This window comes from Hyla sarda, chromosome 2, assembly GCF_029499605.1.
Source record: "Hyla sarda isolate aHylSar1 chromosome 2, aHylSar1.hap1, whole genome shotgun sequence".
Classification (NCBI taxonomy): domain Eukaryota; kingdom Metazoa; phylum Chordata; class Amphibia; order Anura; family Hylidae; genus Hyla; species Hyla sarda.
Window position 1 is genome coordinate 190,569,813 of NC_079190.1, and position 18,276 is coordinate 190,588,088.

An 18,276-nucleotide genomic window follows, 5' to 3' on the forward strand; every position below is an offset into this window, starting at 1 on the left:
ATTCACACTGTGATTTCTATCCCCTCCTTTTTCTTTGTTTTAACATGTGCTGCACTCTTCCCCACCCCCTCAGCCCAACCCTATATAAGCAGTAGTTAGCTGCACATGGGCCATTTCTTTCCTAGCAGCCTCCCAGTCTGACTGGGAGAGCATGGTAAGTGAGCTATTACATCCCTGTTCACACTGGTGTGGTGCTGTGCGGTGTCCGTTGCTGCTGTGGCGCCGTGTCTGCGGGGGGCGGGGGGGTGCGGCCCATAGACTGGTTTGAGTGGCATTGGGGCCGCTCTGCCGATGGGTCGTTCCCCCCTCTGGGCATTGGCGTCTCGGCGGTGGTGGTCGCCGCCCGGTGCTGCGCCGTTTTATGCTAGGGACGTTAGGGACCCACTCTGGATAGATGGCCTTGACGTGGCGAGTGGGCTTGTACTTTTTGATCAAAAATGTATACTAACAACCTGTTAGTTTTTGATATTATGCTGAGAAGCAATCAGATCATTATACAAGATTGTAGATGTGCACCATGTCTGTTTTTCTACCCGAATTCATATTTAATTTAGCGGCATTGAGTTACTCTTTCTTTTTTTGTGTGGTGGATAAAAAATTAATTATAAAAAAAATGACACATTGAAAAAAATTTTTTTTTCAAGAAACACTCCCCCACAGCCCTTGTTAACCCTTGAGATTGAGATAAAAAAAAACACTGGTCATCGTAGCAATCCACCGAATCCGACGTAGTCCTCCGCATTCACGTATCTGAAATGAGTAGAAAAGAAAAACACAAAAAATGGGTTAGTACATTTTTTTTGTGCGTTCCCCTGGGGAGAGAGCACATAATGCAGTGTGTTCCTAAACAGGGAGCCTCCAATTGTTGCTAAACTACAACTCTCATCATTAGGGGCTGAAGTTAAACAACAGCTGCAGTCTCCCTATATGGCATATGGAGAAAAAGCACCCTAAAATTTGTGGCCCAATTTCTCTCGAGTATGGAAATACCTCATATGTTGACATAAAGTGCTCTGCGGGCTCACCACATAGCTCAAGAGGGAAAGAGCAACTGTGGGATGTTTTAACCTGTTCAGGACTCAGGGCGTATGCATACGCCTTGCATCCCGAGTCCTTAAGGACGTAGGGCGTATGGATACGCCCGTGGAAATTCTGGTCCCCGCCACTAGCCGGTTGGGGACACATCGCCGAGGGGGGTCCTGAGACCCCCCCATGTTGGCGATCGCAGGAAGTCGCATGTCAATTCAGACATGTGATTTTCTGCTATTCCGGGCTGATCGGGTCTCTGGTGACCCGATCGCCTGGAAAATAGGGATAATCAGAGCTGTCAGCCCCGATCATCCTGAGGGACAGGAGCGAGGTTACAGTGCTGCAGCCTCCTCCTATCCCCTGCCATTAGTCAGCAATGAGTGCTGACCAATGGTAGTTGAAGACGGGGGGTTGCCATGGAAACTCCCCACTCTGGCCACCCCTGGATGTCAGGCAGAACGGGGGAGAAGATGGCAACCGGTACCTGCAAAGAAGATGCCGTGGGGACCGCCATCAGCGGAGATGAGCGGCGCAGGTAGGGAGGCGACGGCGTGGAGCATCAAGGTAGGTGGCAGTAAAGCGATCTTTACTGCTTCATTCCTAGTGGTTGCCAAACTGCAATTCCCAGCATGCCCAGACAGCCAAACTCACTATTACAGTGGTGCCCAAACAGTAGCCCTCCAGATGTTGCAAAACTACAACACTCAGCATGCCTAGACTGCCCAGGCATGCTGGGAGTTGTAGTTCTGTAACATCTGTCCCTTTAGATTTTGCCATTTTGATGAAAATTTTGAAAATTGCTGCTATACTTTGAAGCCCTCAAATTTTTTCAAAAAGTAAAAATATGTCCATTTTATGATGCCAACATAAAGTAGACATATTGTATTAGTAAATCAATATAACATTTATTTGGAATATTCATTTTCCTTACAAGCAAAGAGTTTCAAAGTTAGAAAAATGCTAAATTTTCATGAAATTTTGGGATTTTTCACCAAGAAAGGATGCAAGTAATGACGAAAATTTACCACTAAAATAAAGTAGAATATGTCACAAAAAAACTATCTCAGAATCAGAATAATCGGTAAAAGCATCTTTGAGTTATTAATGCTTAAAGTGACTGTTGTCAGAATTGCAAAAAGGGCTGCGTCCTTAAGGTGAAAATGAGCTGCGTTCGTAAGGGGTTAAAAAAATTTTGCTGTCATGGTTTTTGGAGGCCATGTTGCAATTAGGAAGCCCCCATGGTGCCAGAACAGAAAAAAAAACACATGGCATACTATTTTGGAAACTACACCCCTCAAGGAACATAACAAGGGGTATTTTGAGCCTTAACACCTCACAGGTGTTTGATGACTTTGCTTTGAAGTTGGACGCGAAAATGAAAAACTAGATTTTTAACACTAAATTGACAGTTACTCCAAATTTTTCTTTTTCACAAGGGGTAATAGGAGAAAATGGACCCCAAAATTTGAAGCCCAATTTCTCCCAATTAAGAAAACGCTCCATATGTGGATGTAAAGTGCTCTGCTGGCGCACTACAGGTCTCAGAACAGAAGGAGCGCCATTGGACTTTTGGAATGAGAATTTTGCTCTCTGCATTTTTTCCTGGGATCGTCCCTTCTTTCCAGTGTGGGGGACCTCACCTGGATAGTGTTGGCCGGGTACGATCCGGGGGGCCCACAGTTCCAGAGGTGCTCTGACCTGTTCTTTGGCGGTCACCAAAGATGAGGGCCTTTAGAACTTCCTCTTGAAACTGCAAGAATGTCCCTGTGTTGCCAGCGCACTGGGACAGTACAAAAGAGTTATACATGGCAACCTGTACCATGTAGACCGCAACTTTTTTGTACCATACCCGTGTTTTCCGCATGGCATTATATGGCTTGAGGACTTGATCAGAAAGATCAACTCCCCCCATATACCGATTGTAGTCCAGAATACAATCAGGCTTGAGGAACGGTCCCGCGGAACCTCGCACAGGGACAGGGGTGCTGCCGTTCCCAGGAATTGTGGTGAGCATAAGGACATCCCTCTTGTCCTTATAGCTGACCAGCAACAGGTTTTCATGGGTAAGGGCACGGGACTCACCCCAGGGGATAGGAATTTGGAGAGGATAAGAAGGAAGGCCTCTTTGATTCTTCCGCACTGTCCCACAAGCAACCGTGGATCTGGCGGCGAGGGATGTGAAGAGAGGGATACTAGTATAAAAGTTATCCACGTAAAGGTGGTAACCTTTATCTAGCAATGGGTGCAAAAGGCCCCAAATGATTTCCCGCTAACACTCAGAGTGGGGGTACATTCTGGGGGTTCAATACGGGATCTCGTCCCTCATACACCATAAACTTGCAAATGTACCCTGAGGTACTCTCGCAAAGTTTATACATCTTCACGCCATACCGCGCTTGGTAGGGATGTCTTGCCGGAAGCTGAGTCTCCCATTAAAGTCGATGAGAGACTCATCAATAGCGATCTCCTTTGCAGGGACATAGGCCTACCAAAATTTGGGGGGGACATGCCGCATTATCAGCATAATGCAAACATTTCTGAATGGGCTTGAAACAGGGACGTGCCATGGCCATATTGTAGAGCGGGGTCTGGTAAAAGACGTCCCCACTCAAATATTGCCTGACACTGAGTTTTTTGACCAGGCCTATATGCAGCAGGAGGCCCAAAAATTTCCTAATTTCGTCTGCATCGACTGGGAACCAGCCATTGGGCCTAGCCAAAAGTGAGCCTGGGTTTGCGGCGACGAACTGTTGGGCGTACAGGTTCGTCTGGTCAACCATCAGATTCACAAAGTCGTCACTGAAAAAAAAACTGAAATAGTCCATTTCAGTGAACCCGACGATGTCAATCTTGATTCCTGAGTCGCCAACAAACTCAGGAATCACGGGCTTGTGGTCTGCTGGCTGAGTCCAGACAAGTTCTCCGGTACGGGGCACCAGTGAACTTGGCTGTGGACTTGATTAGTATGAGCGCCAGGGGTACTAGCATGGGGCACAGAGTCAGGAGCAGAGGAGGTTTACGGTCTGGCATGGCTCATCATCAGAACTAGATGATGAGGAGGACAAGGAAATAAGGAAGGTGGGGTCTTCCTCGTCCTCTGAGGCGCTTTCAGTGTTGGAGGCAAGTATGGCATATGCCTCCTCTGCTGAAAACGCCCTGTGGGCCATTTCCCTACTCTAATGGGGGGGGTGAAGTGTATATGTGGGGGGAAAAACTTTATTTGTTTATGTGCTGCGTGTGGTGGGTTGCGATACTACCTCCCTAACCTGCCCTAACCTAACTAACTAAACTCGCCCTAACAGAAAAAAATATAAACTAAAAAGGGGAAAAAAAACTTTTTCTTAATTGACTTCTACCGCAAAAAAAGCCCTGCGCCCCAAAAAAGTGTGTACCTAATCAGTGGTGTGCGCACTGATAAGAGCTTGGTGGTGGCAGGGGGTGCAGAAGTCAGTGGGGGGTCTGGCCACTCAGCCCAGAACAGTGGCTGGTGGCAAGTTCACAGAGCCCCACACAAAATACCCGAAAAATAAAATAATAAAATGCTTAACCCCGCCTGAACCCAAAAAAACGCTGATCAGTGATAAATCACTGACAGCACACAGAAGTACGGTCCATTCACACAGCACAGGTCTGTTACTGGTGGCACGGACTGCCCATAGGTGCAAAAAATAAAAATAAAAAAGCCGCTTTAACCCGATGTGCCTGCACCACAAAAAAAAAAAAAAAACGCTGATCAGTACTATGGGACTGATCAGCGGTGAGTGGGCTTTAGCTAACGGTGGCGGACCGTTCTTTTATAGCTAAGAGGGCCCGGCCACACTTTTAGCAAAAAAAAAAAAACGGACCCGCGGACACCTACGGATGGCACGCTGAAATACTGAAAAAAAAAAAAAATTATATATATATATATATATATATATATCTTTTTTTATTTTTTTATTTATAACTGTCCCTACCTAAACTAATGCTTTCCCTGTCTGCTTTCTGTGCCAAGGGGCCACGGCAAGGGGCTCCGTCCTGCACACCAGATCTCACAGAAATGGTGGGCAGAACGGAGCAACATGCTCCTACCCCCCCCCCCCCCCCCCCATACTGCTGTGATTGGTGTGGTCACTACGGCCACCCAATCACAGCTGTACTGGGGGGTGGCAACAGTGCCGCCCCCCAGTACTGTACGGATGATGATTGTTGGTGTATGTTACACCACCGATCATCATCATCCTTATCCGGGTCATGTGACCCATGTGACCCGGAAGCGCCGCAGAGCACCAGTGAGTATTTACCTGCGAACTGCGGCGATCACCGATATGAGGGGGTCTTAGGACTCAGGAATGATTTCAGCAGGCATCACAATCGGCGATTTCTCAGGACCCCCTCGGGGATGTGTTGGGATGCCTGCTGAATGATTTAAGCAAGCATCTCGGTCCGGTCCCCGACTAGCGGCGGGGACCGGATTTCGCACGGGCATACCCATACGCACTACGTCTTTAAGGACTCAGAATGCAGGGCGTATGAGGAGGTTAAGCACAAATAACACATAGAAAACTTCATTTTTTTTAAACAAGAAATATTTTTTATTTACCATAAGGAGTGCAATAGCAAAAAATTTTTTAATGAGAGTGCCCATTTAATAAATGTGGATCGCAGCGGGTCTCAGGAAAATGACCTGCTGCGATCTGCCCCTCAGGCCCTGGACTATAACTCCCATCATATCAGAGACTGTCCATGAAGGGAGTAGTAGTCCTAAAAGTCCAAAAAGAGTCCCACAGCCAGGGTACATGCAAGTGCCATCCCTCAGCGCTGCGGTACTACAACTACTCCCATCATAGGACAGATCACAGATGCTGTCCCATGATGGGAGTAGTTGTAGTTTAGCATCCCTGGTTGTCTAGGTAGCATACTTTCTTACGTGTCCTTTTAGGTAGTGTATGTTTGCGCAAAAAAATTTGGGATTTGCACACAAAAAACTATACAAAACACACTTCTATTTTTTTTTTTTGCGCAAATAATAAATACAGCTCAACTGCAAAAAGTGGTGTAAGGTGCACCAAACAGTACACAAAAAAAGATTTTCTACAAAAAAAATCGCAAAAAACTCAATTGCGCCAAATTTGCAGGGACTTTTAGAACATTAAAGTGGTGTAAAGTCAATGATAAATTTCACCCAATGTGTGTGGATGTATGTGTGTGTATGTTCCAGTATCACTTCTAAACAGCTGAAGATATTAACATGAAACTTAGCACACATGTTAGGCTGGGTTCCCACTACGTTTTCTCCCATACGGGAGCGCATACGGCAGGGGGGGAGCTACAACCTCGCGCTCCCGTATGCCTTCGTATGCGCTTCCGTATGTCATTCATTTCAATGAGCTGACCACAGTGAAACGTTAGGTCCGGTCGGCTCATTTTTGCACCGTATGCGTTTTCCCCGCACCTAAAACCGTGGTCAACCACGGTTTTAGGTCCGGTTGTAAAAGCGCTTATGGCGCAAAAATGAGCCGACTGGACCGAACGTTGCACTCCGGCCGGCTCATTTAAATGAATTACATACGGGAGCGCATACGAAGGCATACGGGAGCGCGAGGTTGTAGCTCCCCCCTGCCGTATACGCTCCTATGGGAGAAAACGTAGTGGGAACCCATCCTTACCTATATGTCAACAACAAACATAGGATAGGTAATTTAACCCTTACCCACCCCCATTTGCGAGAGTCAGGGTCATACAAGTCTATGGGAAATATATGTTACTGAATAACTTCCAAATGGCTGGAGATATTTTTTATAATACTTGGTCACATGTTACTTATATGGCAAATAAAAATATATAATAGTTAATTTAACCCTAACCTCATTTGTGTCACTCGGGGTTTTTGTTTAAAGTCCAATGCTGGAGATATTTCAATAATACTTGGTCACATGTTACTTATATGTCAAATAAAGATATATAATAGTTAAATTAACCCTAACCTACCCCATGCAAGTATATAGGACTTCTGGTACCTTACTCCACAAGCTCCGCTCTGTATCTTCTGGTGAATGCATCAGTCCTGCTGGCAAGCCACACCCTCCTTGCATTCCATGCCCCATCTTGCAAAGACACTCCCACCTTTTAAGCCATACCCTTTTATTTTCAGCTTACAATGTCTTCATCACAACTCAGCCCCACCTGAGGATGGGAGATGAGGATTAGAAATGAGGATTACCTATGAGGACAGGATATGGGGACAGGATATTGGGACGGGATATGAGGTCAGGATATGAGGACGGGAATTAGGACGGAATATGAGGATGGGACATGGGGAAGGGATATGAGGATGTGATATGAGGTTGGGATATGGGAACAGGATATGGGGACGGGATATGAGGATGGGATATAAGGACGGAATATGAGGGCGGGATATGAGGTCGAGATATTAGGTCGGGATATGAGGCGGGGATATGAGGATGGAATATGAAGACAAACATTTTCTCATTTGTTGCTTTTCCTCCCCCACAAGGATTAGGTAGGAAAAACCTGGCAGCGCCTATTACTCAGCTAATATATATAAATATATTAGGGCTGCGATGATTAATCGACGTTATCGATAAAATTCGATAACGGGATTCGTTGTCGACGAATCCCGGTATCAAATAATCGGCCGCTTCGTTGTCCGGGTTCCGGCTGTGATAACACTGCTGCAGGCGCGTGGTCAGACGCTAGTCCGCACCGCCGCAGCCTCTGTGTCTAGTCCCTGTCCCACTCTCCGGCTCCCGTGTGCGGCTGCAGGCGCATGGGCACATAAAAAGAAGTATTCCTATTCCAGACATCCCTGTATCCCGAAAAATCTTTTCGGGACATAAGGATGTCCGCCGGTCACTCACCATTCCCCGGCCAGCGCGCGTCCTCCTTCGGTCCTTCGCTTCTCCGCCTCTATGGTTGTACGCACGGGACGTCACTGACGCGCGCTGGCCGGGGCCTGGTAAGTGACCGGCGGCACGTCATCTTCTTCAGTGTTCCGGTCACAGCTCCCCCGGTCTCGGCACCTACAGCTATGGTACAGAGGTACAGGATTGAGGAAGTTGGCTCCATCTAGCCCAGTCTTGGATCATCTCCAGGGTATGGTTCCATTTTGATGTTTAGTTTTTGTTCTTGATATTTTTTGTCGTTTACGGTGGTTGTGAGACGACGTATAATAGCATGGCCCATGCTAGGTTACTACATTTGTAGATTTGTATTCATAGACCAGATGAAAATGTAGAATGTGTAATGCATGTTCGCACTCAATAAAGTGTTTGAAAATAAACTTGTATTTAGATGCATTTTACTTTAATTACATCAGTATTTTCATAACAAACAATACATGTGCTTAGGGGGTAAGGGTTTCTTTAACTAATCTAGTGGAAGAGACTCGAGTGCTAAAATCCACGGGTTAGGGGGCGCAAATTACTTGCCTTGCCCCGGGTGCTGACAACCCACACTACGCCACTGCTACAGACATGGCATGAGTCGGGTGCAATGCTCTGCAATCTGCAAATACCCCCATGTGTATAGGAGTGCTATATAAAAAGTGTCAAGTAAAAACAAACAAAATGTAAATAAACCGCCCCCCAATAAAAATGAGCTCCACCTTTTCCTATTGCTATACATATCTGATACTGCCGCATGGCTAATTGTCTGAACTATTAAAATGAAATGTTAGTAAATCATTAACATTTTATTTTAATAGTTCAGACAGTTACCCATGCAGCAGTATCAAATGTATGCTGGTTTCTGTACAGGATCATTAATAATGACAGCAACCGGCGTAAACTTAAAAAAAATAAAAGTCAAAAATTGCTGTTGTTTGGTCACATCACATGCTAGAATACTTTTAATATGGCCATTGTACATAATTCTTCAAGTAGAATCAGCTGGACCCCTTATTTTGGCATTTTGACGTTTTTTCCGATTAATCGATAAAATAATCGACAACTACCGTAATCAATTATTAAATGAATCGTTAGCTGCAGCCCTAATATATATATATATATATATATATATATATATATATATAAAACAAATAGATGCAGCACACCACAGCTTGAAAATCACGGTGCAAGGTTTATTCCATAGTGTATTCCAATAGACAACGTTTCACCAGCCTCACGCTGGCTTTTTCAAGTATATATATATATATATATATATATACAGCACTATTGTTTAAAACAATGGAAACCATTATAGTCCCCCCCAAACCCCACCCGAAGGGCCCTATTATAAGTCACATGACCAGGACAGATTGTTAGCCACTAAATCAGTGGTCTCCAAACTGTAAATTAGAGCCCTGCATTGTGATTGGGGTCTCGCAGGTCCCAATAAAAAAATTTTTTCAGGGCGCGGTCACTAATAAAGTTTTTGTGGTTGGTCACAGAACATACAGCGGGTCCCGCAAAATCCAGCGCAGTCCTGCAAACTAGGGATCGACCAATTATCGGTTTGGCAGATATTATCGGCCGATAATCACGATTTTGGGCATTATCGGTATCGGCAATTACCTTGCCGATATGCCGATAATGCCCCGCACCGCGACCGCCCCCCCCACGACCTGCCGCACCGCGTCGCACCACCCACCGCACCGCCCCGGCCCCATTGCCTCCCCCATACCCGGTTTTATAATTACCTGTTCCCGGGGTCAACGCTACTTCTGGCTCCTGCTGCGTCCTGCGTTACGCTGTGCGCAATGACGAGTGACGCGATGTGACGTCACAGTCAGTGCGCACAGTGAAAGCTCAGGAGGACGCCACCGGAGCCAGATGTAGAGTGTACCCCGGGAACAGGTAATTATAAAACCGGGGATGGGGGAGGCAATGGGGCCGGGGCGGTGCGGTGGGGGGAGCGACGTGGCGCGGTGCGGTGGGGCGGTAGGGGGCGCGGAGCGGTCGCGGTGATAGGACTCAGGACCCCCGGACAGGCAGGGGGAGAGAAGCGTGTGGCGGTCTATGGTTGTAAATAGCCGATAACTTAAACCGGAATATCGGTATAAGTTATCGGCTATCGGCCCTAACCTCCACAGATTATCGGTATCGGCCCTAAAAAAACGATATCGGTCGATCCCTAGTGCAAACCTCTGAAATGCCATAGGGGGCTGATTAAATGGCACAAGGGGGGTAATGAAATGGCATGGGGGGGATACTATCTGTAAAAGCTATTAGGAAATGTTTGCGGGAGTAGGCGGGATTGGACACCTTGCAGGAGCGGGTGGTAATGGTCAGAAATTTGTTGGGAGCCTGGAGTAAGAAAATGGTCCCGCGCAGGGCTCTACTGTGAACATCCAGATATTGCAAAACTTTAACTCCTAGCATGTTTGGACAGCTGTTGGCATGCTGGGAGTTGTAGTTTTGCAACAGCTGGAGGGCCACAGTTTGAAGACCACTGCAGTGAAAGTATTTACATAACTGTATAAATGTTTTTATTACACACACACAGTGACATTTACATGGTGAATGTGCTAACACTGATGCCCATCACCTCACACAATACAGTAAAATGTATAGTCAGTGTGGAATCTGACAGCATGTGATCTCTCATTTCTGGTAAGGAGAGTATATTATGAGGTGACAGGAGAAGCCATGCTCCACAGAGTGCACAATAGCTTGGAATCCACATATAGTCCTGCACTGAGGCTGACACTCAGCATCCTCTGTACCAGCAGCAGCATCACTGCAGTGTGAGGGGCCAGAACCACATGCTGGAGGGGGAGGGTACGGCCGGGTGTGTCAGGCTTTGGGCTCCGCAGCTCAGCACTCAGACAGCATGAAATTCCCAGGTTCGGTACTGGTGTCAGTGCTTCTGTTTGTGGCGGAGACAGTGACCGGCGTGTACATCAGCAGCACGTACAGCTCGGCCGGCGACAGGACCTGGCACTCCCTCACCCTCCTCTTCTGCCTCCTGCCCTGTGTTCTGGTACAGCTGACCCTCATCTTCATCCACAGGGACCTGAGCAGGGACAGACCGCTGGTGCTGCTGCTGCACCTACTGCAGCTGGGACCCCTGGTCAGGTGAGGAAGGGGGGAGGGTGCTCATGTCTCCAGCACCTTAGACAATAGACTGCAAAGTCTGTGGACCTGTCATTGCTCCAAACACTGTAATGTACCCAGTGCTGTGCAATGTTCTGGAGGCCTGTTATTGCTCCAAACACTAATGTATACAGTGCTGTGCAATGTTCTGGAGGCCTGTTATTGCTTCAAACACTAATGTATACAGTGCTGTGCTATGTCATGGGGACCTGTCATTGCTCCAAACACTGTAATGTACCCAGTGCTGTGCTATGTCATGGGGACCTGTCATTGCTCCAAACACTGTAATGTACCCAGTGCTGTGCTATGTCATGGGGACCTGTCATTGCTCCAAACACTGTAATGTACCCAGTGCTGTGCAATGTTCTGGAGGCCTGTTATTGCTTCAAACACTAATGTATACAGTGCTGTGCTATGTCATGGGGACCTGTCATTGCTCCAAACACTGTAATGTACCCAGTGCTGTGCTATGTCATGGGGACCTGTCATTGCTCCAAACACTGTAATGTACCCAGTGCTGTGCAATGTTCTGGAGGCCTGTTATTGCTCCAAATACTGTAATGTACCCAGTGCTGTGCAATGTTCTGGAGGCCTTTTATTGCTCCAAACACTAATGTATACAGTGCTGTGCTATTACCTGGGGACCTGTCATTGCTCCAAACACTGTAATGTACCCAGTGCTGTGCAATGTTCTGGAGGCCTGTTATTGCTCCAAACACTAATGTATACAGTGCTGTGCAATGTTCTGGAGGCCTGTTATTGCTTCAAACACTAATGTATACAGTGCTGTGCTATGTCATGGGGACCTGTCATTGCTCCAAACACTGTAATGTACCCAGTGCTGTGCTATGTCATGGGGACCTGTCATTGCTCCAAACACTGTAATGTACCCAGTGCTGTGCAATGTTCTGGAGGCCTGTTATTGCTTCAAACACTAATGTATACAGTGCTGTGCTATGTCATGGGGACCTGTCATTGCTCCAAACACTGTAATGTACCCAGTGCTGTGCTATGTCATGGGGACCTGTCATTGCTCCAAACACTGTAATGTACCCAGTGCTGTGCAATGTTCTGGAGGCCTGTTATTGCTCCAAATACTGTAATGTACCCAGTGCTGTGCAATGTTCTGGAGGCCTTTTATTGCTCCAAACACTAATGTATACAGTGCTGTGCTATTACCTGGGGACCTGTCATTGCTCCAAACACTGTAATGTACCCAGTGCTGTGCAATGTTCTGGAGGCCTGTTATTGCTCCAAATACTGTAATGTACCCAGTGCTGTGCTATGTCATGGGGACCTGTCATTGCTCCAAACACTGTAATGTACCCAGTGCTGTGCAATGTTCTGGAGGCCTTTTATTGCTCCAAACACTGTAATGTACCCAGTGCTGTGCAATGTTCTGGAGGCCTTTTATTGCTCCAAACACTAATGTATACAGTGCTGTGCTATTACCTGGGGACCTGTCATTGCTCCAAAAACTGTAATGTACCCAGTGCTGTGCAATGTTCTGGAGGCCTGTTATTGCTCCAAACACTAATGTACCCAGTGCTGTGCAATGTTCTGGAGGCCTGTTATTGCTCCAAACACTAATGTATACAGTGCTGTGCTATTACCTGGGGACCTGTTATTGCTCCAAACACTAATGTATACAGTGCTGTGCTATTACCTGGGGACCTGTCATTGCTCCAAACACTGTAATGTACCCAGTGCTGTGCAATGTTCTGGAGGCCTTTTATTGCTCCAAACACTAATGTATACAGTGCTGTGCAATGTTCTGGAGGCCTGTTATTGCTCCAAACACTAATGTATACAGTGCTGTGCTATTACCTGGGGACCTGTCATTGCTCCAAACACTGTAATGTACCCAGTGCTGTGCAATATTCTGGAGGCCTGTTATTGCTCCAAACACTAATGTATACAGTGCTGTGCTATTACCTGGGGACCTGTCATTGCTCCAAACACTGTAATGTACCCAGTGCTGTGCAATGTTCTGGAGGCCTGTTATTGCTCCAAACACTAATGTATACAGTGCTGTGCAATGTTCTGGAGGCCTGTTATTGCTCCAAACACTAATGTATACAGTGCTGTGCAATGTTCTGGAGGCCTGCCATTGCTCCAATCACTGTAATGTACACAGTGCTGTGCTATTACCTGGAGGCCTGCCATTGCTCCAAACAATGTAATGTACCCAGTGCTGTAGTATGTATTGGGGACCGGCCAGTGCTCCAGAAAACTAACATATGCAGTGCTCTCCTATGCACTGGGTACTTGTTCTAGCACTATAACACTGTTACATATGCAGTACTGTGCTCTCCCCTGGATACCTGTCATAGCTCCACAATACTTGTACTAAATGTGTGAGGCTGCTTATGAGGGAGGCCTGGAATATGTCACTAGGAAGATGCCAACTGCCCAGGAATCAGGGGGAATCAGGATCCCTATGCATTTTAATTCTGCTTTATTCTTGGATTTTCTGTGAAATGATGTAGGCCTATGGTGGATTAGCAATTCTGTCACACAGGCTCCAGTATATGTATGTGCCAGTAGACATAGAAACAGGACTTTACATTCAATCTGGTGCCGAGCTGGCAAGTTTTTTCGGGGCATTACCTCAGCAAGGTATTGTTCTAGGTTCTCATCCCTACGTACCTATACTAGGGATCGACCGATTATCGGTATGGCCGATATTATCGGCCGATAATCACGATTTTGGGCATTATCGGTATCGGCAATTATCTTGCCGATAACGCCAAACCCTCCGCACCACCCCCTCCGCACCGCGACCGCCACCCCCCCGACCCGCCGCACCGCACCCCCGACCCACCGCACCGCGTCGCACCCCCCACCGTGATGCTGGCCGGTATACCGGTATGGATTTTTGCCCATACAGCTATACCGGTCGGGCCCCTCCCCCACCCTCCGAGTCAATAAAAAAATTTAACTTACCCGTAATGGGGGTGGTCCGGGCCATCCATCCTTCCTTCCTGTAGTGTCCGGGAGCGTTCCGGGTGAAGAGTGAACCGGTCCGGGCTGTCCTTCTTCTCCGGCGGTCATCTTCTCCACTCCGGGCAGGCTCCGGCCTAGTACACTGCATAGACGCCGCTACGCTGTGACGTCAGGTGCGTCGCTGCGCACGGGCGTCACTGCGCAGCGGCGTCTATGCAGCGTATTGGGCCGGAGCCTGCCCGGAGTGGAGAAGATGACCGCCGGAGAAGGACAGCCCGGACCGGTTCACTCTTCACCCGGAACGCCCCCGGACACTACATGAACGATGGATGGATGGCCCGGACCACCCTGACAGGTAGGGGAGGGAAGCGGGTGGCGGCGGCGGCCTATGGCCCCGCAAAAGCCACTGCTGATCATTGATTTAAAGCGCCCGCTTTAAATCAATGTTCTGCAGCGGTGTCGCAGGGGGTTAAATAGCCAATAACTTATACCGGAATATCGGTATAAGTTATCGGCTATCGGCCCTAACCTGCACCGATTATCGGTATCGGTATCGGCCCTAAAAAAACAATATCGGTCGATCCCTAACCTATACTCCTTACGTCCAGTCTTAAGTGACAGGTCTAGCAGTGCCCTCTGTCATGAAATACACATAATGTCAGGGCGGCCCAGGCCATCACTTAATGGGGTTATCCCAGATTCGGGGTTATCCCCTATTCACAATTTTGAGGATAACTACCTAGTTGGCCGGGATCTGACCTCTGAGACCCCATTGATCACAGTTATGGAAGACAAATGTCCTCTGAGACGTGAATGGAGCTGCCTGCTTGAGCGTCCATGCTCGACCGTCACTCCATTCACTCCAATTTGTAGATTCTGAACATAGTCAAGTTCAGCAACATTCTGAACTTCCATGGACAGTGAATGGCGCGATGGCTGGACATGTGTGCTGCTACTCCATTCACTTAGGCCAGGTTCACACTTTTGTCCAGAGCTTCTGAGCGCAGCCAGCGCTGATTGAATCAGTTGCTGCTAGTACCGTGCCATCCCCATAGAGTGCAATGTCTGTGGAGCAGATTCTGCCAGAACATTGAACAAGTTCAATGTTCTGGTGGAATTTTTAACACTATAGTCGGAAATTCTGACCAGAAAATTCTGAAGTGTGACAGGGTTCACGGAAAACCTAATCATCTCTATTTTAAGTTTTATGCAGCAGAATTTCTGTCTGAAATTCCTAAGCAGAATTTCAGTTTGAAATTCCGTAATGTGAACCTGGCCTTAGGGGGACAGTTGACCTCCGTTCTCATGATCGGTGATGGATGCGCTTGTGCTGTAACTTCATTGGCAGGGAAAATGTTTTACCTGTGGGAGACCTGGGGGCATTTATTGGTAAGCCATCAACACACAGAGATTACATTGTGGTCTACTGATGAACTGGCAGATGAAGCCTCCTCCCACTGTCAGTCTTCTTAGATGACGCTGTGACTAAAGGGTTAGATAGATGGTGCAGGAGTTATCTTGGCTATTGTTTCAGGAATCTTGTGGATACACAGGCCAGTACCCACTAGATTTTAGTGACAGATAGACCCTTTGCTGATCCAGATTGAACAGGGTTATCCAGTTATTAAAAACGTATATACCCTGTCCACAGCATAGGGATAAGTGTCTGACCACATGGGTCCGACAACTGGGACCAACGCAATCTCCAGAAGGAGCCCAGCTTTCCCTACTAATGTTGTTTGCATGAAACCTATTGGACCCATTGTAAATCACTGGGAACTATCAGAAAAATTTAGAAAAGTGAATCCATCATAGATTCTATAAAATCAGAAGCCATGGCACATGGTAGTAGAGTCCTTATATCACCCAATCTAATAGACATGTTGGTAGGAAAAACTGCACAATAACATATATATCTTCAGTTCTAATTTATATCAGCACATGTACGGTCATAATCCATGTGAATTATTTATGGCACTGTAAGGTTTAGTTCTTCTCTGGCACATTTCTGCTGGAATATTACATCTCTGCTGCATCATAGACATGTAGCTTTTGAAGATACATAGAAATTGTTTCATCTGAAGCCAGAAGTGCACCCAAATAGAACCCAATGCAGCTGGTCACCACCCAGGCCTAGTGTCCAACATCTGTAATATATTACAAATGAAACAATGGCCCTTATTTACTAAGAGTGGAGTGTAGGTTTCTTTGTGGGTTTTAATTCCCTACAATTTATTTTCCACGGTATTTACTAAGTTTTCCCTACATTTTCTACTTTACCTACACTCTTCTTTTTTTTTACACATGCTCTGGCCTGTCTGGTTTTCCTCAGCTCAAATCCACCACATTTTATGTGGAAACCTTAGTAAATATGTTGGTTTTTTGTGAAAATGTCGGGAACACGCCCCTTTTCGGAGATCACGCCCCTTTTTCGGGTTTTCTAAGCAAAAGGGAGAGTTAGTCGCAGAGCTGTGGAGTCGGACGAAATTTTGGGTACCTGGAGTCGGAGTCGGCAAACAATGCACGAGTCTGACTCCTACTAAATTTAGATTGGAATAAAAAAATAAAAAAAGCAAGTTTAAATGTCCCAATTCACAAAAAGTTATAATTAATGACTTCTCTACTTTAAGAATAAAGACCAATGCATGCAGTGCCTCACGTAACCGCAAAACGAACATGTTAAGTGACTGTGAAGAAGCATGCTTTTCATGTGCTTTACTATATGGCACACAACGCAGAATTAGGAGCGGCAATACTTATACTTTCCATAGTGTTGTGTTCTGCTGTTACAGGGAACCTAGCCTCTCACTGATAAGGGGTTAAGGAAATATGTTTTTTGCAGGACTTGAGACACTTGTATAAGTGAAGGGAATGGAGGGTCAAAAGTACAAGACTGAAGCTGTAAACCATGGGAAAAACTGCTGCCATTCAGCTAAGGCTATAAAAACTTGTAAACTTGATTGTTAGCTTAAAGGGGTACTCGCCCCTAGACATCTTATCCCCTATCCAAAGGATAGGGGATAAGATGTCAGATCGCCGGGGTCCCGCTGCTGCGGCACCGCGCTATCATTACTGCACAGAGCGAGTTCGCTCTGTGCGTAATGACGGGCGATACAGGGGCTGTAGCATCGTTATGTCACGACTCCGCCCCTCATGATGTCACGGCCAGCCCCCTCAATACAAGTCTATGGGAGGGGGCATGGCGGTCATCACACCCCCTGCCATAGACTTGCATTAAGAGGGCAGGCCGTGACGTCACGAGGGGCGGAGCCATGACATCACGCTGCTCCGTCCCCTGTATCGCCCATCATTACGCACAGAGCGAAGTCGCTCTGTGTAGTAATGAAAGCGCGGTGCCGCAGCGGCGATCCCAGGGGTCCCCAGCAGCGGGTACCCGGCGATCTGACATCTTATCCCCTATCCTTTGGATAGGGGATAAGATGTCTAGGGGCAGAGGGGCAATTGTTAGCTCAAACTTTAAACATGACTATGGGATTCTACTAGGGAAATCATGTTTTATAATAAATGCCCCTTCCTGGATCCTCCCACTGTCCTATCTTCAGCAGCAGATCAGCAACAAACTGTTCAATACAGTAGACTGTTGACTTCCCAGCCAGTAGTCCTGTGGTAATGACATGTATGTTGCCTTTCTTTCCTTCAAGGAATGTATAAAATACATTTGCATATTAATACAGAGGAGTCGGAGTTGGAAGTACAGAAAACTCCGGAGTCGGAACATTTATTTACCGACTCCACAGCCCTGGTTAGTCGGAGTTTTATCAATTCTGACGCATATTCTGGCGCAAAATCTGGCGCAGACAGAATTTCTGGCGCAAGTCGACAGAATCTGGCGCACAACCCGACTAAAACATGTCGGGTTTGCAATAGTAAATGAGGGCCACTGTCTCCCTAAACATAGAATTTAGCAGATCTTGTGGTTAGTGTCATGGGAAAGCCTATAATTGGGTTAGCTCCCTGCTGTGGTGGGTGGGAGGGGTTGGGTAGCTCTCTGTGTCTGCTCGTAGAGGCAGATTTGGTGCTGCAGATACAGTGCCTACTTGTAACAGATGCGCAGCGGGAAATCTTCCACGACGAGTGGACACACAGTTACCCAGCCGCTGCAGAGAACTTGCTCTTATGACTGCTGTCGGCACATCCGCAGCGTGAAATACCATAAGTGTTACCATACTTAGAAGATGATCAAGAGAAATGGGAGGTCCCTAGAGCCAAATTTCAAGTCTCATAGAAAAGGGTGCGAAATTTTAGT

At 46.9% G+C, this 18,276-nt stretch overlaps 1 protein-coding gene across 3 annotated transcripts in view; it reads left to right on the forward strand.

Moving 5' to 3' along the window:
- The window catches only part of LOC130355628 (lanC-like protein 3), a 113,873-nt gene that overhangs the window by 82,926 nt on the left and 12,671 nt on the right, over positions 1-18,276 (forward strand). Inside the window, exon 1 of one of the 3 annotated variants that reach the window (XM_056556010.1) lies at positions 10,614-11,045. The exons of the other annotated variants lie outside the window; for them this stretch is intronic. Within the exon in view, the coding sequence (XP_056411985.1) occupies positions 10,801-11,045 (245 nt within the window). The 5' untranslated portion in view covers positions 10,614-10,800. Of the gene's footprint in view, positions 1-10,613; positions 11,046-18,276 lie in introns of those variants that run through there. 3 annotated transcript variants of the gene reach the window in all.